The sequence below is a fragment of the Dermacentor albipictus genome, unplaced genomic scaffold (genome assembly GCF_038994185.2).
Source record: "Dermacentor albipictus isolate Rhodes 1998 colony unplaced genomic scaffold, USDA_Dalb.pri_finalv2 scaffold_18, whole genome shotgun sequence".
In the NCBI taxonomy this organism is placed as follows: domain Eukaryota; kingdom Metazoa; phylum Arthropoda; class Arachnida; order Ixodida; family Ixodidae; genus Dermacentor; species Dermacentor albipictus.
Window position 1 is genome coordinate 623,349 of NW_027225572.1, and position 24,633 is coordinate 647,981.

General features: G+C 47.4%; 1 protein-coding gene across 3 annotated transcripts in view; it reads left to right on the forward strand.

Annotated features, from left to right (window-relative positions):
• LOC135900796 (endoplasmic reticulum transmembrane helix translocase) overlaps positions 1-24,633 on the forward strand; it is a 602,974-nt gene that overhangs the window by 476,579 nt on the left and 101,762 nt on the right. For all 3 annotated transcript variants that reach the window (XM_065430378.1, XM_065430377.1, XM_065430379.1), the window contains one exon: positions 7,546-7,742. In XM_065430378.1, the coding sequence (XP_065286450.1) occupies positions 7,546-7,742 (197 nt within the window). The remainder of the gene's footprint in view (positions 1-7,545; positions 7,743-24,633) is intronic.

The window sequence follows — 24,633 nt, forward strand, 5'->3', positions numbered from 1 at the left end:
TGTCAGTAACCTTTTGTAAGCAATTCGCTAGAAGGTCAGGCAATAACAGCACAGTTATAAGCACCAGTGCATGCTGTGCAAATCGCGCTGAGACCAATGCATTGACGTTGCCCACGGCGTCCCACATTTGCATATGTTGCGTCGCCGTATATTTTGGACACAATGGCTGGCCGAACTTAGTGCCCACAACCATCACCAGATGGCGCCGACTAATTAAAACACGGTCTCTCACAGTTTCTCATAGCAAAAGAGCGAAGAGATGCCGGGAGTATGAAACATAGGGCGTTGTGGGGGTACAACAGGTATTAGGTACCGAGAGGTATTTGGAAGAGAGTGATGGTGCCGGGGCTTACTTTTGGGAATGCGGTCCTGTGCTTAAGGGCAGAAGTTCAGTCGAGACTAGAAGTAAATCAGAGAGCTGTTGGAAGATTAGCACTAGGTGCCCATGGGAAAACCACAAACGAAGCAGTACAGCGGGATATGCGCTGGGCATCGTTCGAAGCACGGGAAGCTCAGAGTAAACTCCTATACGAAAAACGCCTGAGGAAATTGGACGATAACAGGTGGGCAGCTAAGGTATTTAAATACCTATACAGAAAGAGCGTTGACTCACAGTGGCGGAAAAGAACTAGGAAGCTAACTAGTAAGTATGCCAGACAGGAGGACGAAAAAGGACAGAGCATTAAACGACAGGTTAAAAATGCGGAAGGTAAAAATTGGATAAATTCAATGGAAAAGAAGCATAGTGTAGAACTATATCGATACTGGAAACAGCAGATCAGGAAGGAAGCATTTTATGATAACTCAAGAGGCAGTGCCCTACTCTTTGAAGCTAGATCAGGATGTCTTAGAACGCGGAGCTATAAAAAGAAATTTAACGAAGAAGACGACACGTGTGTGGTAAATATGTAGAAACAATAGAACACCTCATACTAAAATGTGATGGGATCAATCCCGATGTCGACGCGGCCACAGTCACCCTTCCTGGGGCCCTAGGCAGGCTACACTCAAAGAACAACGAATCGTCTGTGGGTGGTAGGCAGTTGTCCTCCTGTGGCTTGTCTGGCTGTATTGCAGAATAGATTGGGTGAGCTCTGCTGTAAAGGCCGTTTCTCTGTCAGTTATGAGGACTTCTGGTCACCATGTCGCAGCAGGATGTTCTCGACGAAAAATTTCGCCACTTCGGCTGTGCTTCCTTTCGGTAGAGCTTTAGTTTCAGCTAAGCGGGTGAGATATTCCGTCGCCACGATGATCCACTTATTTTCGGATGTTGACGTAGGAAACGGTCCCAACAAATGCATCCCGATCTGCTGAAATGGTCGACAAGAAGGTTCGATCGACTGTAGTAATCCTGCGGGGCTTGTCGGTGGTGTCTTGCGTCGCTGACAGTATCGGCATGTCTTGACATTACGGGCGACATCGGCGATCAGACGCGGCCAGTAATACCTTTCCTGTATCCTCGACAGCGTCCGGGAGAATCCGAGGTGCCCAGCGGTTGGATTGTCATGTAGAGCATGCAGTACTTCTGGACGCAGAGTTAACGGAACAACAAGAAGGTAGTTGGCGCGAACTGGTGAGAAGTTTTTCACGAGCAGGTTGTTTTGTAGTGTGAACAAAGACAGTCCGCGCAAATGCCCTATGGACAACGTCGGTGTTCCCTTCCAGATACTCGACGAGGCTTTTTAGCTCCAGGCCTGCTCGCTCCTGTTTAGTGAAATCTTCCGTGCTTATTATTCCAAAGAAGGCGTCGTCGTCCTCGTCGTCTTGCGGCGGGGGATCGATGGGGATAGGCATTCGGCGCCACAGTGTTTTCGTCCGGACTTGTAGATTACTGTGACGTCATATTCTTGCAGTCTGAGGCTCCACCGCGCCAGCCGTCCTGAAGGGTGCTTTAAGTTAGCTAGCCAACACAACGCGTGATGTTTGCTGACCGCTTTGAGTGGCCTGCCATATAGGTAATGGCGGAATTTCGCTGTGGTGGAGGTGCTTTTCATTCACGTACCGGACGCCCGTGACAAGCCGTGATCCATGTCCGGACCGCAAAGAGAACACCAATGTAGTCCCGGATCATCGAGCAAGCTGCCATATTCAACAGCTGCCACCGGAGCACGGACTTCTACATCAGAAGAACACGGGCATGCCGTAACACGCGAATGTTTCTGCAAGACTCTAGGGATTTACTATTTAAAACGTATTGTCACGTGGTGGTGACGTTAAGAACACAGTAGCAATACTCTGATAGACAAAACTAACTTTTATTGGGCGAACCTGTGCCCACAAAACAGGCTACACTTATAGCACGATAGCGGCGAACACGGTCGGCGATCGTCGAAAATCTGATCAGCGGTTCAAGCGCGTCGGCTTTTATACGCAATCGTCGAATGTTCCAGACTAATCGTTGGGACCCACGTGCCTTCCATAAAGTTCTACATCATTCGCGTCAGGCGAATAAATCTGATAACACAAGGTTCGGCAACAACAGACTGCGGATAGAAGCATCGATAACTTTCCAGAAACTTCGGATACATGCAAGCGCGTCCCGCGCTGTACGATAAGATTTGTTAGGCGGTGAAACCTGGTCGCCCGATAAATATAAATACACGTGTCAGTATATTAGATCCGCGTTGGAATATGCTTGTACTGTATGGGACCCGCTGACAAAGACTGACAGACAAAAATTAGAAAGAATCCAGAACTTAGCGGCCCGCTATGTTTCTGGGAATTATAGTAATACATTAGTGTGTCTGGCATAAAATAGGAATTACAATGGGAACCCCTTGAAGTAAGAAGATTTTTTCATAACATATATTACGATAAAATTGCTATTCCTAGGGAGAAGTACATTTTTCATCCACACTACAGATCCTAGTGGGTTGATCATAATCATAAAGTGTGTGAATTCAGGTCAAGAACCGATATGTTCAAGATGTAGTTTTTTTCTAGCACTGTTCGAGAATGGAATGCTTTATCTTCATCTCTTGTTAATATTACTAACAATGAAATGTTTGCATTGTCATTGTGTCTGCCCTTGTAATATCTTTTTTGTACACCCCCTCACCCCCCCGCTGTAATGGCGCTGCGGGTAAATAAATAAATAAATAAAGGAAGATTGTGGCCAAAGCAACCACAATGGCAGCCCCAGTGTCACCTATCGTGTTTCAACAGCCCAGAGAGCCCCCTACCTTCTGTGGAGCTGCGTCGGAGGATCCGGAAACCTGGCTCGAATCCTTCGAAAGGATCTCGACCTTCAACAACTGGACCCCTGAGGATAAGCTATGACATGTGTACTTCTCCTTGGAAGATGCCGCCAGCACTTGGTCCGAGAACCGGGAGTCCACCCTTACAACATGGGGCCTGTTCCGCAGTAATTTCCTGAGGACATTCACGAGCATTGTCCGTAAAGAAAGGGCCGAAGTTCTGCTGGGAACACGAGGCCAACTACCCAACGAGACCATCGCCATGGTCTCGGAAGGGATGACCCATCTTTTCCTGCACGCTGACCCGAAAGTGTTTGAAAGGAAAAAGGTGCGTTTCTTGATGCGAGGTGTAAAGCAAGAACTTTTCGCCGGTTTGATCCGAAACCCACTGAAGACCATAGCCGAGTTCTTGACAGAGGCATCAACGATCGAGAAAACTCTGGAAATGCGCACTAGGCAATATAACCGCCAAGTGGTCACGTCTCAGTGCGCCATCCAAGGACTGGGCTCCGGTGATCTCCAAGAGACCATCAGGGCTATTGTGCGCGAAGAACTGCGCAAGGTCTTGCCTTCGTCGCAGCCTCAAGTGGCCTCGATTCCTGACATCGTGAAAGATGAGGTTCAGCGATCGCTTGGAGTTCCTGAGGTGCAACCTCAATTACCGCAGTCCCAGCTAGAAGCGATGACCTACGCCGCCGTCGCACGTTGTCAAGGTCCTCCTGCGCGACCGCGCCAGGGCCCTGTAACGCCCCAATTCAGTCGTCCGCCGCCAGCACGCCCACTCATCGCCCAGTGCACCTATGCGAAGAAGACTGACATTTGGCGCGCCCCCGACCACCGCCCGCTCTGCTACCACTGCGGCGAAGCCGGCCACACGTACAGCCGATGCGCATACCGCGACCTGGGATTGCGAGGCTTCGCCGTCAACGCAGCGCGCCCAAGGGAAGGTGAACACCCTTGTGACATCACCGACTACCTTGCCGCTACTCAGTGGAGCCCTCGACGACCGTCCCATTTGCCGTCACCAGGCCGCTACCTATCGCCACAGCGCCGGCCGTACACTGACCCAGCCCGGGGCCGGTCCGTGAGCCCATAACCGGAAAACTAAAAGCAGCAACCGATGGAGGGGCGGTTGCTGTTCGTCGAACTGATGAAGTTCCTCCGCCACCTACGAAGAGACTACCCTGACGAAGATCCTTCGCTGCCTACGAAGAGACTACCTCGATGACATAAGGACACGCCGCCGTCGCGACGAAGTCAGGAAGCATAGAATACGCAGACGAAAGACCACCTGACGACGCCACGTATCAGCCACAGGTCAACGCGATGCAGCCATGATCTGACGCCAAGGCCTAACTGCAACGCAAGACAAAGAACCACCGACCTCGACATGCTTCTCGACGGCCACGCAGTCACCGCCTTAGTAGACACAGGAGCCGATTACTCCATCATGAGTGGACCCATCGCCGCCCAGTTGAAGAAAGTTAAGACTGCATGGGAACGCCCATCAATTCGGACCACTAGAGGACACCTCATATGCCGACTGGAATCTGCATGGCAAGAATTACCATTCATGACCAAACTTACCTCGTACCTCCACCAGATGTCAGGTGGAGGGACGTATGAAGGACACAGTAGCAGCTCTGAAAGACGAAACTAACTTTTATTGGGCGAACCTGTGCCCACAAAAACAGGCTACACTTAAAGAATGGCAACAACGGTGAACACAGTCGGCAATCGTCAAAATCTGTGGGGGTTCCACTTTGCGTGCGGCTAGGGCTGAAGGCGAGCTCCGGATCTAGCCCCACGCAGTCACTTTGTGTTACTCCCCAACCCATAGCGCGGGAATCGCGGCTGCGTTGGGTTCGAACGAATCAGGCAGTCAGCGGCGTCAACTGTAAGAACGTTTATTGCTACCGACAATAAAGAACACTGGATAAGGGACGTCCTCTCTGTAATAGTAATAAATAGGCTGGCCTCGTTGCCCGGGATAGTCAGGCAAACATGGTCACTCACGGGTTGTGGCAGGTACTCCAGTTCGGCAGGTTAAGGGTCCGTCCTCAGAGAGCGCGGGTCTCTCCCGGTCGCGCTGTTTTGTATCTTTTTACCTGGGCAAGGGGAATCTCCTCGCCCGTGAGCTACCTGCCCGCGAGTCAGGGAGGAAGGGTGCGCTCGCGTCGCGAGAGCGGGGGAGAATTGGGAGAGGGCACCTCTCCCGTGTCTATGCCGGCTCTCGACGCGATGGCACGGGGGAAGATGGGCGCGTGTGCTCCCCACAAATCTTATCAGCGGGTCAAGCGCGTCGGCTGTTATAGATCAGTCGTCGAATGTTCCAGAGTTACCGCGGGGACCCGCGTGCCTTCCACAAAGTTCTACACCATTCGCGTCGCGCATACATGCAATCAGACTTCACAAGGTTCGGCGACAACAGACAACGGATAGAAGCATCGATAACATTCTAGAAACTTCCGATGCATATAGACGCTTCCTGCGCTAAGCGATAACATTTCTTAGACGTTAAAAGCGCTCACCCGTAATAGGTAAACGAGCTCAGGTGTCAATAGTCAATCTTACCTAAACGAACCTGCTTACGTGCTTGCCCGTGTGCGCAACAGTAAAAAAATACGAGAGTGGAACTGTCTACTAAACATTTTAAAATTTTTCCTTTTGCCAGCATACTAAATTGGAACTGCTTGACAGATCAAATTGGTACTGCGCCTCCTCCATCCTTTTTGACATGGTTAGATGACCGCATTTCTATATCTTGACATAACTGAGTTGTGGATCATTTACCCATTTTATCGTGGATGTTGTATTTGTGTGTTGTATTCTGTTCATCATTGTGTTATCATTGCATTGTTACATTGTTTCTCATTTGCACTCTTGATATATTTTGTATATTGCACTGCATGTGTACAGCCCATTTTTCATGCGTTCTCCCTACACTAATGCCCAGAAGGCCGCTGTAGGAAACTGTATAAATATATTTGCTGTATCTCTGAATGGAAATGCTCTATGACATCCTGCCACATCTTTCCCGTCAGAAAACGTAGCATTTGACTGTACCACACAGGCTGATCGTAGCATGGAAGAAACTGCGTGGTGGTGCCAAAGTGTGTGCAACTTATGACGAGTCTGTATGCACTGCCACTCCCTTCGTCCATTCCAGATAATCCACGTAGTATTGTTATTTTAGTTTTTGTTAAGTCTTACCGGTCCATGCAGTCATCTTATTCTTCATAATGCTGTGAAGTAACTGGCTGAAAATGGTTCAACTTAATAATAGATTTGTATGAAACTTGTAACAATCTGTCTGCCTCTTCGTTGCGTACTGTCACCTCCCCTGTTATATAATAACCTGACAGGGGTATGTAAGGGAAAATAAATGATGAGGATGAATTATGGCAGGGCTCTTGTATGCAACTGTGTTTATGGAATGAAAAAAGAAAACACAGAGCGAAGTTAGTGCCATCTCAAATGCAAAAAGAAAGTCATGGCTTTAAAAGAGAGAGCCAAAGAGTGCTCATCATGGCGCAGCTGGGAGCAATGCTGGTCTAGAAAAGGGGCTCTTGTGTAAGGACAGCCCAGTTGTAGATGCTTGTAACCACATTTCAGTGTCGTTTGCCAAGGTAAGGCTGAGACAACCTAGTTTCTTTATTGCTCATAAATCAAACAGTTCAAATATTACCATTTGTTTTGTATATCACCTTCAGGGCACTGTGTGTACAGCAATCGTGGAATGAAATGTGAAAGGGAGCATTTAGTAGAACCTTGCGAATATGCAAAGTACTCGGGAGTACCATGTCAATGATCACTAGGAATCTGGTCACCAAAGGTGACGGGGACTCCATTCTAAGTGTATGCGCCAAAATTAGTCGGATGTGACACGAACTGCAGCCGGTGGAAACGAAAGTATGTGCATTAGTTAGCTCTAAATTGGCATCTTTCATTCCTTGAGCACTACATGCCGCAATAACCCCCTAGAAATCAGAATCACTAAAAAATTATGATGCTTAAAATGTGTTGCATTACATACATCTTGAGACACTATGATTGGAACATTGCTGGAAATTGATAATAGGCACTGTGTGTGTTCCAACATGTAGGTCTGGGTATTTTTTTGCAGTATGTGGTCATGAAATGGGTTTTCTACATTCGTGATTTTGCGTTATAGTTATGTACATCAGGACTCGAATGGCTCACTCTATTCTGAGTATGCTGCATGTAAAATACTTTGTTGCATTTCTTTGCCCTATGCATTTCTGAGGGCTAAGCCATGGAGTACATACCTGCGGACAAGAGCCCCTGAAAAAAATTCTAATCTATTGTGCTGCAATAAATTATGCAGTCTGCCACGTAATCAAGCAGGGCCGGTGCACACTAGTGACGACCCTGCAGATGTTCAAGATCCTAGCACTGAACGCCCTGGTGCTGGCATACAGCCAAAGTGTGCTCTACCTGGACGGCATCAAGTTCAGTGACACACAGGCCACCCTGCAAGGGCTCCTCCTGGCTGGATGCTTCTTCTTCATCTCACGCTCAAAGGTAGGGCTATGCCATTACTCTGGCGGGCATCCAATTTTATGAAATGAAAAATGTAGCATATCTCCGATTTTGGTAATCAAAAAAAGCAGAAACTTGCTCCGACCTTCAATATAAGTCCAAGTGGGACGTCTTGCTGAAGAGCTAGGAATTCGCGCACCAACTACAGGCCATCCAGAGGGCCCGCTACGTCGCAAAGTGTCACCACCTCCCTGTCACGTCATGGGCGGAGCCACCAACTTGATTGGGAAGCCGAAGTTCCTCAGGACAATCCAACAAAGTTCTTGTCACTGTCACTGCTGAGTTGTACCATACAGACTGGTAATTTGTTTCCACTTACTGTCCATCAATGGCACTTTCCAACAGCTCTTTATTCCTATTGGCTATGGCATGTCATCCTCTGAGTATACTTTTCGCACTTCGATGTTCTGGGCAGGAGTGGCTATCAAACAGCATGTAAACTCGTAGAGACACACTTATAAGAAAGAAAGGTCCCTCATGTGTCCACGTCATACTGTTAAACGTCTATATAACGAACCTCGATTTAACAATATTCCCTCGATGTAACTATGTTCATTTCTCGATCTTAGTTCCACTGAAAACCGGGTACTTTTTTCATGATTTGAACAAGTAACTTGATGACAGTTTCGATTTAACTTTTTTATTTTATTTAATAATTCTGCAGGCCAATACTTTGGCCCAAGCAGGAGGGGCATGTCACAAACAAGAAAACACAGAAAAGCGTATACAATGCAACATGAAATGAACATAATGCACTAAAAGAATCACAAATGATAACGTCAACATCGCTAAATTGCACAAAAATGATTTTGCAATGAAGCCATAAAATCTTTAGACTGAAATACACTAATGGGAAGTGAATTCCAATCGTTCACCGTTCGAGGGAAAAAACTGTACTAGTAAGCGTTTGTTTTCGCGAAGATCGGTGCAAGCAAATACTCATGACTGTGTCGTGTTCTCCTCGTAGAAGGCCGACATATGGAAGCTGGTAGCGTCATACTATTTTTTCCAGAAAGAGTGTTATGTAGTACTACAAGACGATTAATTTCTCTGCGTATTTCGAGTCTCTGTATTCTATTTTGTAACATTATTGAGGACGGCGAATCCTTCCTGGCATATTTCCTGTAAATAAATCTCACTGCTTTTCTCTGTACTCGCTCAAGTTCTTATGTGTCTTTCATGGTATGCGGGTCCCAGAGTTCGGAAGCATATTCTAACTTTGATCTCACTATTGCATTGTAGGCTAACATTTTAGTCCTTACAGGCGCGTTTTTAGCTTTCTTTTTATGAACCACAATTTTTTAGCGCAGCTGAGCAAACATCCGAGATATGAGTTGACCATGTAAGCTTATTGTTGAGGGTAACGCCAAGGTATTTGTATTTGTCGACTTCGAGGACAGTTCTATTTCCAAGTTGGTACGGAAAAATGCTAGCAGATTTTTTTCTTGTTACGCGTAAAAGTACAGTTTTTTCCGCATTGAGCTCCATTCCCCAGTTGGAACACCAGTCAGTGATTTCTGCAAGGCATCTTTGCAGCACAAAATGATCATCGTAGGACACAATTTTCTTGGAAATAACACAATCATCCGCGTATAACCGTATGGACACATTACCAGGAATAACATCAATCAAGTCATTAACATAGATTAAAAATAACAATGGTCCTAGTACACTGCCCTGAGGGACTCCTGAGGTGACCTGACGTGCACTGGAAGTACAATTCCTAATGTCAACAAACTGTTCTCTGTTTTTGAGATAAGCACATATCCACTGTATGATACCAAATGGGAGTCCAATTTTATCTAATTTATGTAATAGCTTTGCATGGGGAACTTTATCAAAAGCTTTGCTGAAGTCCAGAAAGAGCACATCTATTTGTCCAGATAAATCAAGTATGCGGGATAGCTCATGTACGGTTGTTATGAGTTGAGTTACAGTGGAGAGTCCTTTCCTGAAACCATGCTGAAAAGGTGATAGTATGCTATGATCTTTCAAAAACTCTTGTATAAAACCAGCGACAATATGTTCCAATAGCTTACAACACGAGCTAGTAATAGATATAGGACAATAATTTGAAACAGATTGGCGGTCTCCTTTCTTGTGTACCGGCACAACACGTGCTTTACTCCAGACTGATGGTATTGCACCTAATTTTAAGGATAACTGGAAAAGATTAGAAATGAATTCAGATAATTGCTCAGAATATCGCCTCAAGAAAGCATTAGGAATGTTATCGGGCCCAGCTGACTTCTTAATATTTATATTTAGAAGCAATGCCAGGACACCTTCGCGACTGATTAAAATATCAACCAATGGGCTACTTGTACTGGAAAGTTCACACTGATCACGTTCTGTAAACACACTTTGAAAATATACATTGAAGTATTCAGCAATGCAGTGCGCATCCTCTATTTCAATTCCGTTGACGTTAATGCTTTGTATCTGTTGTTTTCTCTGGCTTAGATGCAGCCAGAACTTTTTAGGATCGCTAGAAATAAATTCTTGAAGATTCAAGCTGTAGAACTCATCTCTAGCCGAATTTACCTTTCGTAGTAAGTCTTGTTTCAGCTGCGTAATCTGAGGGGTTGTAGCTTTGTTCCTCTTTCTCAGCCTTTTTATTTTACGCTTGGTCTGAATAATATCTCGATTTATCCAAGGATTTAGGCGCTGTTTTCGAACTACTTTTAACGGGACAAAGTGCTCCGTACAGTACTTTACAGTCTCCTCAAAACGTTGCCATGAAAGTTCAACATTATTTTCGATTATACCAAGTTGTGTATCTAAATAATCTGTAATCGCAACATCATCTGCCTTAGTGAAATCTCTAATTGTTTTAACTGTTCAATGATCTTGGTGCTTCTGCGAAGGAACTTTCCAGCAAAAAGATGTCAGCTTGTGATCTGATATACCAGGCTCGACCGTTGTAGTTCCATCAGAAAATACTTCGCTCTGGAATAGAAGATCAGCAGCAGCTGCAAACGACTTTATTGGGGTCGTGAAGAGCTAAGCGGGGGCCTGCAGGTCCCTACCCAGCCACTGGCTAGTCCCATGTCGGAACAGAGAGGCCATGCCTCTTCGCTCGTTCACGGGCCCTCTGGACAGCCAGGAGCTGGACGTCCTGTCTCGGGTCTGTGATGGCCTTCGTCCAGTCTTCTTCTGTATTAAAATCCTGTAACACAGGGCACTGCCAGAGCATGTGATTTAATGAGCTAAATTCAGTGCCGCAATCTGGGCAGAGTGGATCGATGTCCGGGTGGAGCTTGTTCAAAAAGCCCCTAGAGGGGTAGGACCCCGTCTGGAGCATGCGAAGCGTGCTAGCTTGTGGCCTGTTAAGCTTATGATGGGGGAAAGGAAAACTCTGCCTATTCCCTCTGTAATGAGAGGTGATTTTATGAAAGGTAACCAGTGGATCACTGTGGACGAGCTCTCCCGAACTCACGCGAGACACCATCCCGTCGCATCATACGAAACCTCGCGCACGGTCATGCGCTATCTCATTGGGGTTCAGGTGACCCGGTAATACGTCTGGTCCCATGTGAGCTGGGAACCAGACTATGTGGTGAACAATGTCAGAGGGGTGTTTGCCGTTAAGAATCCTGGCTGCTTCTTTGGCTATCAATCCTGATGCGAACGCTCTAACGGCTGCTCGGGAGTCCGTGTACACCGTAGTGCGTTTTGAGTCCAGTAATCCGAGAGCTATAGCAGCCTGTTCCGCCACATCGACCGAGGAGGTTTTCAGCGAGGCTGCCGAGAGGAGTTCTCCCCTGTCATTGACTATGGCTACGGAGAACTTGTTGGCACTGGCGTGTCGCGCCGCGTCAACAAAGGTCTCCGTTCCGGATATGTTCTTTAAGAAAGTTCTAGCCCTCGCTAACCTTCGACCTTTATTGTGTTGGGGGTGGACATTTCTTGGAAAAGGGTCTACAATAAAGGAGTTCCTTGTCTGAACATCAAGTTGCGTGATATTTTCCTGATTGAAGCTAGGACGGAGGCCTGCCGCATCCAGAAGTCTTCTGCCTGCTTTGGAGTTTGATAATCTAATAATTTGTGCTGACCTTCGTGCTTCTATTAATTCCGAAGTTGTGTTGTGTACTCCAAATGTCATGAGTTTCTCTGTGCTAGCCGTGATTGGCACGCCGATCACCTTTTTGATACTTTTGCGCATAAGCGTGTCTAATTTATCCATTTCTGTTTTCGTCCAATTGAGGGCTGCGACTATGTAAATGACATGGCTGATGAGGAAAGCATGGTGAGCCCTAAGGAGTATATCCTCGCCTATGCCACCTTTCTTGTTGGACACTCTCATGATTAATCTAATAATGTTTTCAGTTTTCGTGGTGAGTTGGGCTATAGTCTTAGCTTTGCATCCCTTTGAGTTTATTGAAAGCCCTAGTATTTTGTTAGAGTCTACTCTCGGGATGGTGTGCCCATCTCTGGTACGAACGCTAATTGGCACCTGATCGAGTGGGGTGAGTCCCCTAGCACCTCGTCTAGCCTGTCTGTACAGCAGGAGTTCTGACTTTCCAGGCGAGAGTGCCAGTCCCATACCTTTCAAGAAAGACTCTGTAACATCCAGAGCCTCCTGTAGAGCTTGTTCAACCGTAGGCTCCGATCCTCCAGGACACCAGATTGTAATATCGTCAGCATATAATGCATGACCTACGTAAGGAATTGCTGCAAGGCTTTCCGACAACTTGCGCATTGCTATATTAAACAGAAGGAGTGAGATAACTGCCCCTTGGGGAGTACCCCTGTTTCCGAGTGTGAAGTATTCCGAGACTGATTGCCTCAACTTTATGGCCGCCATCCTGCTCTCGAGGAAGGATGCAACGAAGCAGAAGAATTTAACTCGTAAGTTCAAGGCCGATATCTCCTGAAGGATATAGTCAGGTGCAATTGTATCGAATGCCTTGGATAGATCCAGTGCGAGGACGCCTTTTACATCTTTGCTTTGAGAGTCGATTATCTGCGTTTTGAGCAGGAGCGTGACATCCTGCGTTGAAAGCAAGGGCCTGAAACCAACCATATTGTACGGGAATAGTTCGTTGCGCTCAATATGTCTCGATATCCTGTTATGCACTGCATGTTCTGCTACTTTGCTAATGCAAGAAGTAAGGGAGATAGGACGGAGGTTCTCCAAGCTGGGTGATTTACCTGGCTTGGGGATTAAGACCACTGTGGCCTTCTTCCAACTCTCCGGTACAGCGCCTTCCTCCCATACCTCATTTATCTCTTTCACTAAAGCCTGAATTGCTTTGTCGTCCAAATTTCTTTAGAGCCGGTTTGTAACTCCGTCGGGGCCTGGGGCAGACCTTCCGTTTAAATTGTGCAGCACTTCCCTGATCTCAGCTTCCGAGAAGGGGACGTCCAGCTCTGGGGCAGGCGCGCCCTCATACTGAGGGAGGGGAGAACCTGGGCTTTGGCCAATGGGAAGGTATTTGTTCGCTAGTTTCCGAAATATGGAAGCCTCTGAGATGCCTTCTATTTTTTTCTTATTAATTAATCGGTCTATGACTAGTCTCTGATTACATTTGGATTGTCCATCGTCTAAGACATGTTTGAAGAGGGTCCATTTGCCTCCTTTGCGCATTTTTTCATCCGCTGCCGAGCAGGCGTCTCTCCATTGCTGTTTATTAAGTTCTGAGCAATGCTCCTCAGTGAGTTTATTGAGCTCCGCGATCTTTTTCCGTAGCCTGCGATTGAGTCTTTGTGTCTTCCATCTCTCGAGGAGAGAGCGCTTGGCTTCCAGGAGATGCGCTAACCTTGCGTCCATCCCTGGGGCATCAAAATCCATAACTATTTCCTTGGTGGCCTTCTCGACATCAATTTGTATCTGTACAAGCAGTTCACTGAACGTGTTGTATACTGCCTCATCTTCACCTCTTATTTTCCTAAAGAGGTCCCAGTCTGTATATTTATAGGTTTTGGGAGGAGCTGCTATTATTTCCATCCTGAGTTCTATTATGTAGTGGTCGCTCCCCAAGTTCTCCTTTAAGTTGGACCACGTGGCCACAGCATTTCTAGTGAAGCTGAGATCAGGGGTCGTGTCTCTGGCGACCGAGTTTCCCAGCCTCGTGGGGAAACGTGGGTCCGAGACCAGTGTCAGGTTTAGGTCTGTACTCGCTGCAACTAGGTTGGCCCCTTTCTTTGTTCGTGTTACATAACCCCAAGCCGGGTGGGGTGCGTTGAAATCTCCTGCGACTATTAAGGGCTGCGATTTCGTAGTGGTACCGACCCTATTTGGTAGTGAGCGGAGATTATGCTTATGAGCGGAAGGAGAGCTGTACAGGTTGAGAATGAAAATGTTTCGTCGAATTTTTCCGTGGGGGATGATTTCAATTAACTGTGCCTCGAGACCGGATTTCTTATCCGAGTTACAAATTTTGACTTCGTGCTCCTGAAAAGAGGTGTCTTTCCTGACGAATGTGGCGATACCTCTGCCATTTTCTCCTTTTTGACTAACCGAACGGTAGCCCGATAAATTTACCTTCTCACTAAGTGTTTCTTGCAAGAGCAGGACGTGCGGCATTATCGCTTGTGCTTTGATGAGCTGCAATAGAGCAGCCGTGCGCCTTAAGAAGCTGGCGCGATTCCACTGCCAGATAATTAGGTTTCCGGTTTGTCCCGCCATTTTGATTTCTATTGAGCTAGCAGAGCCTGCAGGGAACTCGTGTTATCGGGATCCTGCTGTACTTTCTTAGCTTTTGCAGTGGTGCCAGTGGAGATGCTTTTGATTTTGCTAGCGTCTATCATTTTCATTTTAGACTCGAGGATGCCAACTCTACGTGTTAGGTGGGAGATGTTACTGTCCATATGCTCGACAGTGCTAGATTGAATAGCTAAGGCCTCTCTCATCTGCGTGAGCGATTCCTCAATTACCTTCAAAGACGCGAGTATGTTTGGTTCTGGCTTAGGGTCCTGAGCGGGGGACTCGTCAGTTTGCATTGGCTCTCTTTTCGTGGTCGCGGGGGGGGGGGAAATAGCTTTGCGCTTATTCGACCCTTCTGCTTGAACTGGGATGGGTAAGGCTACTTCGCGGGGTTCACGCGAGTTAAGGAAGAGCTCGAACTCAGCCCTCAGCGTTCGTAGTGCCTCTTTTAGCTCTGCATTTTCCTTCTTAAGCATTAAAATCTCAGATTGCTCTCTTTTATGCTCCGGCGAGATGCCCTGTGTTACCTTTTTGCCGCTTGAGATGCTCATCCTGGCCTTGTCTGCCCAGGACATTGGTTCCTGGATTCAGACCCTGGAACCCGATCGTCCTCTCGAAAGGGAGCGTCTGCTGCTATTGTCGAGCCCTCTGGAGCGAGAGCGCGATCTGCTGGATCGCCCGCTGGATCGGGAGCGGGAGCGTCCTCTCGATGCCGATATGTTGCGGTGGGGGGAGTAGAAGGGTTTCTCTCCCGCCATTGCTTCTCCGCCGCTAGCTGTGTCGAAGCCACGTGGTCCTGCCGCCCGCTGCGCGTGCTGTGCGCGCCTGCAGCGCCGCCGTCTTTGGCGCATGATGTATGGCACCTGGAAGCGCTGTTTGCACTTGCGGTCTGCCGTTTGGTGTGCCCCACCACAGATGGCGCACTTGGGATCGCATTGATGATCCTCTGATGGTGTGAGCATGCCACATCCGCGGCATTTTTTCTGGTCTTCGCCCTTCGGGCAAACGTCGGACCTGTGGCCCAGTTCTCCACACGCATAACAAACGTCTACTTGTCTTCGATACAAGGAACAAGGGTAGCGAACACCATCACATACGACGTTTAGGGGGACCTTGTGTCCGTCGAACAACACGATCACTGTTGTTGTCTTCTTCATTCTTCGAACCCCCAGAGCGCCGGGGTTTCTCCGGTTGACGATCATCTCCGTCAGTTCTGCGTCACTGATGTCCACGTTGATTCCTCGGATCACTCCTTTACATGTGTCGTCCGACGCAGCCACGTAGGCCGCCACTTCTATGACGACACTTGCCATACAAATCTGCTGAACCTTGGCGTAGGCGCGCGCGTTCGCCTCGAACGGTGTGGCAACCACGAGAATGTTCTGGAAGGGGTTCGTGCACAACGTGTCGTCGAACACCTGCTCCGCTGTTAGAGAAGCCGCCTTGGCGAGTGCACGCTTGAAAATAACAAGGTCCGTCTTCTTAACATCCAGCCCTCCACGAGGCCTTATAATGGTCTTAAAGTGATTCCTAGGAAGGTTCGCGATTCTGGAAGCTTCCACAACTCGTCTTAATACCTTCTGTGGTGCGGCATTGCGGGTGTCGCCATTACCGCTTCCTTTCGCTGACGTGGGCGCGTTAGGATCACACCGCTCGGCAAGTTTCTTCTTCTTGCTCACGACTTCGATCCAGCCTGAGCACTCCGCTTCCTCCGGATTGATTTCCATGCCTTCTACAACCGAGGTATTGGGGTTGGAGGCCATTTTCTAGCTCGACGACGCGTTGGGCCTAGGCTCGACGCCTGCCCGACCGCCCCGTATGGTTTGGCTCGTTAGGCGTAGCTGCGCGCCAACGTGGCGGGTGGTGGAAAAGTCTCGGAAAAGTCAGAAAAATCCACCCACCGGTAAGATTTCGGTAGCCGCCTGTTCCGTGGAGTAAACTGCGTCGATTGATGCACAGTTCCTGTGGGTTGAGGCAAGAAATCTGGTCCAAAAGGTTTGTAGAAACGGGAGCCGACGCGCTCGCACATGTGCGTTCGAAAACGTCGTCTTCTTCCATAGAAGATCGAGAATATTATTTCCACGGGTGTCACTATAAACAGCCTGCTGGAGGCCCAGGCTGAACATAATATCTATCGCCAAGTCACCAGAAACCGATGAACCATAGTTTAAACGATTCCAGTTTAAACACGGTAGATTAATGTCACCTGCTATTATTAAGTTTTTTCCCTTTAGTTTCAGAAGATGATCATACAACTGATGCATAAAAGAGTCATCAGCCCCTGGGGCCCGATATACAGAGCACAAAAAAAATGACATTCCCAAGATAGATACCTTCAAGAGTAAACTTTCGTGTTCCTTGATTTGTTCTGCAACTGTTACATGAACACTGGATTTTGTTGTGACATCAATACCGCCACCGCGAGAAACCCTGTCTTTTTAGTACAGATGATAGTTGGGCGGAACTATTTCGTCGTCGCGAATGGCTTCGTGCAACCAAGTTTCGGAAATGATGCAGACATGGGGATCATATAACAAAAGCAAATCTTCCAGCTTATCTGTTTTATTTACAATACTTCTGGCATTGAATGAGAGAAGCCGGAGCTGGTGCGCCTGCAAAAGCTAGCTTTCGGACGTTGAGCTGTTCGTTCTATAATTTTGTTTGCGGCTTGGTGTACTATCAGTTCCAGAAATTTGTTTACGGGAGTTGGAGGCATCATCCCAAGAAAAATACTGGTCATCAATTCGCAGCTTAACGTGAATCAGCTGAACCTTTTTTCCGCTATCTTTGTCTGCCTTCACACTAGTGTAAAGCAGTTTGCGTTTGCGCCGCGTGTCAGCGCAGTAATCATTCTGAATAGAAATGTTTGAACCTTTTAGCTTAAATGCATTCTGCATGACTGAATGTTTTTCCGTGTAGTTCTGGAAATAGTAAAAGCTCGTTAATTCGGACTTCTAGGGACCGTAAATTATGTCCGAATTATCGAGCGGACAAAAAAAAAAAAATGCACGACTTTCATCAACAAACCTTTATTGCGCAAAGTAATCGAGAATGCTCGTTTGCTTTCGAGCAGAAACCCGCGCGGATACTATTTTACGAAGTCCTTCCAGGTGCTTAGAAGCTCGCATGCTGTCTGGAGAGTCCCAACAAAATTCTTCCAACACAGCGAGGGCCTCCGCGGCTTCCTTCACAGTGCGAGGGGGCCGAGGCTGCTCCTCTCGCGGCTCCTCTTCCTTCTCAGAATCTGCAGCACGTCCCTGACAATTTCTTCTTCGGTAAGCGAGCCGGCTGTAACAACTCCGTCATCAATGCCGACGTAATTAGCGAGTGTCACTGCATCCGGCAGAAGTCCTCCAAAATCCTCGCAGTCATCTCCATTGTCATCTAGCGACACTTCGGCCACTGCATCATCGCCAGGCTCACGCACAACGAAGCCACTGTGTCTAAAACAGTTGGCGACGACGTGCGCGGGCGTGTTGTGCCAAACGTAGGCAAGGATGTTGACCGCGCTCAAAAGATTCACGTTGTACTGCTTGCCGACTTCATGGCACAGGAGCATCCGTTCCAGCACGCGCCTGCGGTATTTCGTCTTGACATACTGAATTATGCCTTGGTCCATCGGTTGGAGGGCCGATGTTGTGTTCGGCGGCAAAAAAACAACTTCTATGTTGTCCAGTCTGGTGACACTGTTATGTGCACTACAATTGTCCAGCACCATTAACACTTTGCGGTTCTTTGTGGAAAACTGTCGGTCTAACTTCTGCATCCAGCCACGAAAAATTTCTGACGTCATCCAGGCCTTTTTATTCGCTTGGTATTCCACCGGAAGAGCAGGCATGTTCTTAAAGCACCGTGGCTTTTGTGCCTTTCCAATGACGACAAGCGGCAAGCGCTCTGTTCCTGTCATGTTGGCGGCTAAAAGAATGGTGACGCGTTCCTTGGATCTTTTGCCACCGATGCACGGATCTCCTTTCATGGTCACAGTTTTGTCTGGCAAAGCCTTAAAGAAAAGTGCTGTTTCATCAGCATTAAATATGTCATTTGGATCGTAGGCGGCGATGTGCTCGAGCAGCTGAGCGTTCTTCCAGTTGTTGGCAGCGCCTCTTTCGCCGCACACCGTCTTAAAAACGAGGCCATGTCGCTCTCTGAAGCACGCGCACCACCCTCCTGATGCCTTGAATGCATCGATATGCATGATCAGTGCAAACCTCTCGGCTTGCGCCATGATGAGGGGTCCACTCAATGGCAGATTCGCATTACGCGAGTCGACCACCCACCGAAGCAAAGCCTCTTCCAACTATGGATGAGCTGCTGTTCGCAGACGCTTTCGTGACACTCGAAACTTCTCACTTTTGAACGCCTGAAGAATCTGTTCTTCATTTTTCACATACGTGCTCAAAGTACTTCTTTTCACGTCGTACTTCTTCATGGCTTCTTGTCGAGAGAGTCCGTCCTTCAGGGCCCGCAAAATTTCCACCTTGGTAGCCAAGTCCTTCGCCTCGTATTTCGGCCGCTTCGCCGGCGTTGCCATCGGCGGAGAATGCAGTCACATGGGCGCACAACAAAAAAGCAGCAATAAAGTTCAATAACTGAGCTGTGCTAAATCCAGCGGTCCTCGGCAAAACAGCGTGCAAGGATGTAGCGCACCAACAGCAACAAAGCGACAAAATGGCTGTGCGACACATGCAAAAACAAAAAAAAAGCACCCATCCAGCCACAAGTCGAGTCAATTGGATTAGATTAGCCAAGTTTTAGCCACTTGATGTCAATGACGATGCTGCGTTTGGGCAGCGAGGCGTTGGTTTGGGTATCACTTTTGTGCCGCGTTTGCCGTATTTTCGTTTTTGAGCCCCGGTGGCTGCCCGAAATGGTCCGAATTATCCGAGGTGGGCTGGAATCCGTCCGAATTAACGAGAGTTTCGTCCCATAGACTCCTATATATAATTGTAGGGACCAGGCGCAAAGGCCGAATTATCGAATTTTCAGAATTAACAGAAGTCGAATTAACGAGCTTTCACTGTACACGATAATCGGCTTGCCATCTGAACTCCTCCAAAGCCTATGTATTCTTGCCACCGACGAACAGCTCAAGCCCAATTTATTCAGAAATACGTCGTTTAAAACCTTCTCATGTAAGAGCGACAAAGTTTCATTGGGAATTTCCAGAACGCCAAAAACTATCACATTTGATCGCCTACTTCGATCTTCTAGGTCGATCATCTTGGCTTTCTGTGATTTTAGTATCTCTTCCATTTTACATACAGTTGTGACCAAGGTAGCAGCTGTGCTCGTATTTTCTTGTACGTCTTCTTCCAACTGAGTTAAACGTTTGTCAAAACAATCAACCGCTTTTTCTGTATTTTCAAGGCGCATTTTGAAGTCCGCGATATCATTTCTTATTGCCTGTTGTCCTTCTATCAAGGATTGAAACATTTCTTCAACTGTTGGTCCAGGATTTTCCTCAACATCGCCACACAACATCAGTTTGCAGGAGCAAAAACAATCATAGGCTATACTTATACAAAGTTGAGGGCACGGCAGAACAACTAAAAACCTATTGTCACTACGAAACGAACAGTTGTGACCAACCTGTACAAAGAAGATGAGGCGCATGGTGAACGACCTGCGCCAAGCGCTTTCGCCGTGCCCACTGAAGATCCTCGGGTGCGGGACAGTCTTTATAGGGGTAATGGCCGGTGACGTCACGAATCCATGGCTCGGGAAAGGAGGCGGTTCGATGATGACGTTGAGTATCCGAGCTTGATTGCTGATGCTTGGTGTTGTCGATACCAGCGTTAGCGTGGTTGCAGGCGATGAACCTTGCGCTGACAGCAACAGAGCCTGTACAAAGAAGATGAGGCGCATGGTGAATGACCTGCGCCAAGCGCTTTTGCCGTGCCCACTGAAGATCCTCGGGTGCGGGACAGTCTTTATAGGGGTAATGGCCGGTGACGTCACGAATCCATGGCTCGGGAAAGGAGGCGGTTCGATGATGACGTTGAGTATCCGAGCTTGATTGCTGATGCTTGGTGTTGTCGATACCGGCGTTAGCGTGGTTGCAGGCGATGAACCTTGCGCTGACAGCAACAGAGCCTGTACAAAGAAGATGAGGCGCATGGTGAACGACCTGCGCCAAGCGCTTTCGCCGTGCCCACTCTGGCCATTTCAATCATGTACTTGGAGCCTGTATGGCTGGCTGGTAAAGGTAGCAAAGTATAGTACTATAAAAATGTTGTATAAAAAAGCAAAATGCTATTTGCAAGCATCCTTACAGAAAAAAATTTGAATGGCTAAAATGCCGTCGAAGCAGACTCACTGGGACGCGTATTTCTATTTACGCCCAAGCCCAGTGCTCGACCGCTGCGCCGCCATGCGCCGCCCGCACGTGCCACATTTCTAGGTATTTTTTTGCTGAAGCGCCACGGCACGCGCCCTAGATCCTTCGAGGCTCCATGCTTCTAGGTACTTGGTTTTGCGACCTGGTCATAGAGAAAGAAATTTCTTTCTCTATGACCTGGTTGTGCCTGGGCGCGCAGTCTGCTCGGGCCAGCCTGCATTCGCAGAGTTTAAGCGGTGTAAGTAGGTTTTAATTTGAAATGCATGAGCATGTGTATGCTTACTTAAAGAGGAAACCGTCCCGTCATCCGTCCCGTAATACGACGACCGCTTTCGAGATAGCGCCTGCTGTAGCGAACGAAGCCAGGACCTTGAGAGGCGCATTGAGACTGGGCTGAGTAAGCTTAGAGGGGCCTCCGGGAGGGTGCATGTGACCATATGCACTATCCCAGAGGTCCAGGGCCAGGCACCAGGTAGAAAGGAGAATGGTTGAGGCCAATCCGGTCATTAGGAGTCTGAGCGGACGACTCGGGTACAGCGTGATGGAGGTCAACAGGGACGTGTATGGAACTAGCTTCCGGCCTTTTGTTCAGGATGGCATTCACTACAGTGGTGCCACTGGCAAAAGGATAGGGGCGGGATGGGTCGCCAGGGAACAGCTTTTTTAGGGGGACCCAGAGCCCTGAAAGAAACAGTGTAGGCATGGACGATTCGAGGCAGGAGCCACAAACAAGCAAACATCGGTACTGTAGGAGAGGCGACAGGAATAAGCACCAGAGCCAAATTAAGTCAGACATAGGGTTCATTAACATGCAAGGTGGTAGAAATAGGCTAAAAGGGGAGGAAATCAAAAAACAACTAAGGCAGGAGAACTTAATGGTTTATGGGTTTGTAGAGACGCATCTTAGGGACATGGAACAACCACCCTGTAACCTTGATTATGCATGGAAATACTGCAACAGAGTGCAGGGTAGCAGAAAGGGCGGGGGAATCGGAGCACTCATTCATAAAAATACAAATTGGCAAAGGGTCAAAGAGGAATGCAAGGAGCACTTGTGGCTAAAAGGAAAAGTAGCAGGGACGAAAACACTTCTAGGCTTTGTATACCTTTGGACAGGATCAAATGCTAAAGAAGAAAACAAAAAATGTTGGACTGTATAGCAGCGGACATCAATGAGCTAGGAAAAGGATGTGAGATAATTGTATTAAGAGACATGAATGCGCATGTTGAAGATATGGATGGGTACACAGACTCCACAGGCAACATGCTGCTGGATATGTGTGAGAGGCTTAACTTAGTTGTCTGTAACTCAACTGAAAAGTGTGACGGGATCATAACATGGGAGGTAGGGAGTCGACACTCGACAACAGATTATGCGTTAATGTCACATAGGATGTACGATTGATTAGGAGCCATGATTATAGATGAACAGGGCCCCAGAAGTATAGGTAGTGACCACAAACGTATCAAGTTGAGTTTTAAGAGCGAAATTAAAGCACGAACGACGCGTGAGGAAATGCCAGATGTGATTTTTTACTCAGAAGACCAAGTGGAAATAGCGGACAAACAAATTGAAGAGGAAATATCAGAGGGTACTGAAACTGATTGAACTTACCTAAAGTTAATGAGACTATTTGAGCGTGAGCTAGGTAAGGCGTGAGTCAGGAAAACAAGGCAAGGGATACGAAAACTCAAGAGCTGTAGGATGAAGAGGTTAAGAAGGCCATAAAGAAATGTCAGGAAGCCTCCAGGGAACACAGGTATTCCGAAAGTAAGGGAGAACCTGAAGCAGAAGTAGAGAGGAAATGGGTAAACTACATAAAATGCAGTAGAGAAGCATCCCATTTGATAAATGAGAAAATCAAGACAAAAGGGTCCCAATGACTGTCAGAAATAAGCAATAAAAAAGATAAACAGGCAGCTAGGAAATTCTGGCAACATTTGTACTATTACCTTGGGTAATAGGACAAGCCTAGAGCAGAGGTATATAGTAACAGCTCAAGGTACTCAGTTAGAAGGAGAGGAGGCAGTGGAGCATATAGGAACCATGATGAGGTAAAAATTTACAGAACAGAGAAATGGTACATGCAGTATGTCGGAGAGGGATAGCCCGGTCAACCCACTGCTTTCGTTTGGACAAAGAGAGTGGGAAAGGGACGAGAAGAGGGTATCAAGTAGCATCGGCAGGCCCCGATGGTATTCCAATTATGTTAATAAAGAAATTGGGCCCGAAATCTAAGAAAGCATTAAAGGAGGTAGGGAGCAAAATGCTAATGTATGGTAAAGTACCTGACGAATGGAGGCTAAGTAGGATGAGAATGATACATAAGGGAAAGGGGGACAAAGCTGACATAAATAACTACCGGCCTATAACAGTGACGTCAGTGGTTTACAGGGTGGTTATGCAGATTATAAAGGACAGACTGCAGGTATGGGTAGAGAACGAGGGGGTACTTAGAGAGCTGCAAAATGGGTTCCGGAAGCATAGGAGGCTAGAAGACAATCTGTTCTCACTAACACAGTGCATTGAACTAGCTGAAAAGGAACACAGACCCCTATGGCTGGCTTTTTTGGATATCAAGGGAGCCTATGACAGTGTACTTCAAGAAGGCTTGTGAGGCATTCTGGAAACTTTAGGAGTGCAAGCTGGAATAACCAATTTATTAAAAGATATCTATAATTGTAACCGGATGATTATACAATGGGAAGAGCAGGTTTCGGAGCCTGTAATGATTCTGCGGGGGCTTATAGGCAGGGGTGCCCATTGTCACCTCTGATGTTTATGCTGTACCTACAAGGTTTAGAGGCCAAAATACAGCAAAGCGGACTCGGCTTCAACCTATCATTTTTTAAACAAGGAAAATTGACTGAACAGTCATTACCAGGACTGATGTACGCGAATGATATTGTACTAATGGCTGACAATGCAGAAGATCTGCAGGGATTGATGGACATATGGGGTACAGAAGGAGACAGATTACACTTGAAGTTTAGCAAAGAAAAATCAGCAGTCATGATTTTTAATGATGACATTTGTGGCGAGCATAAGATACAGGAGGCCACGCTGGAGAGAGTGGATAAATACAAGTACCTTGATGTGTAGATAAATAATGGCATTGATTTCTGGTGGAGTACGAAAAATATCTAACGACTAAAGGTAACAGAAGTGCAGCGATTATGAAGAGTAGGGCACTGTGAAACTACAATAGGTACGAGGTAGTTAGAGGGATATGGAAGGGCGCAATGGTTCCAGGCCTGACTTTTGCCAATGCAGTTCTATGTATGAGAGCAGAGACCCGGCAGCAGTTGAAAACTAGGCAACGTGGTGTGGGTAGGCTCGCTCTGGGAGCACATGGCAAGACACCAAATCTTGGGGTGCAGGTGGATCTGGTATGGTCTTCTTTCGTGGGCAGAGAGGCTAGTAGCAAGGTAGCATTTGAGGAGCGATTGAAAAAAATGGGGGAAATGCGGGGGGCTAGGAAGGTTTTCAGTTACTTATACACGAAGAATGTTGATACAAGGTGGAGGAAGCGAACTAGAAAATTGACAAGCAAATACTTGGGCAGCAGTGGGGGGACAGGTAAGGAATCATCCGTTAAGAAAAAGGTTAAGAAGACAGAGAGGGGTATGTGGAAAACAGAGATGCAAACCGAATCGGCATTATGGACATACAGGACGTTTAAGCAAGAAATAACCTAAGAAAATATTTACGATAACTCTAAGGGAATCTCGTTGTTTGAAGCCAGGACAGGTGTACTGTGGACTAAAACGTACCGAGCCAGATACCAGGAGATAGATTTGTTGTGCGGGGCATGTGGAGAGGAGGAGGAAATGGCTGAACACCTGATACTTGATTGTAAACAACGTCATCCTGCAGTTGATTGTAA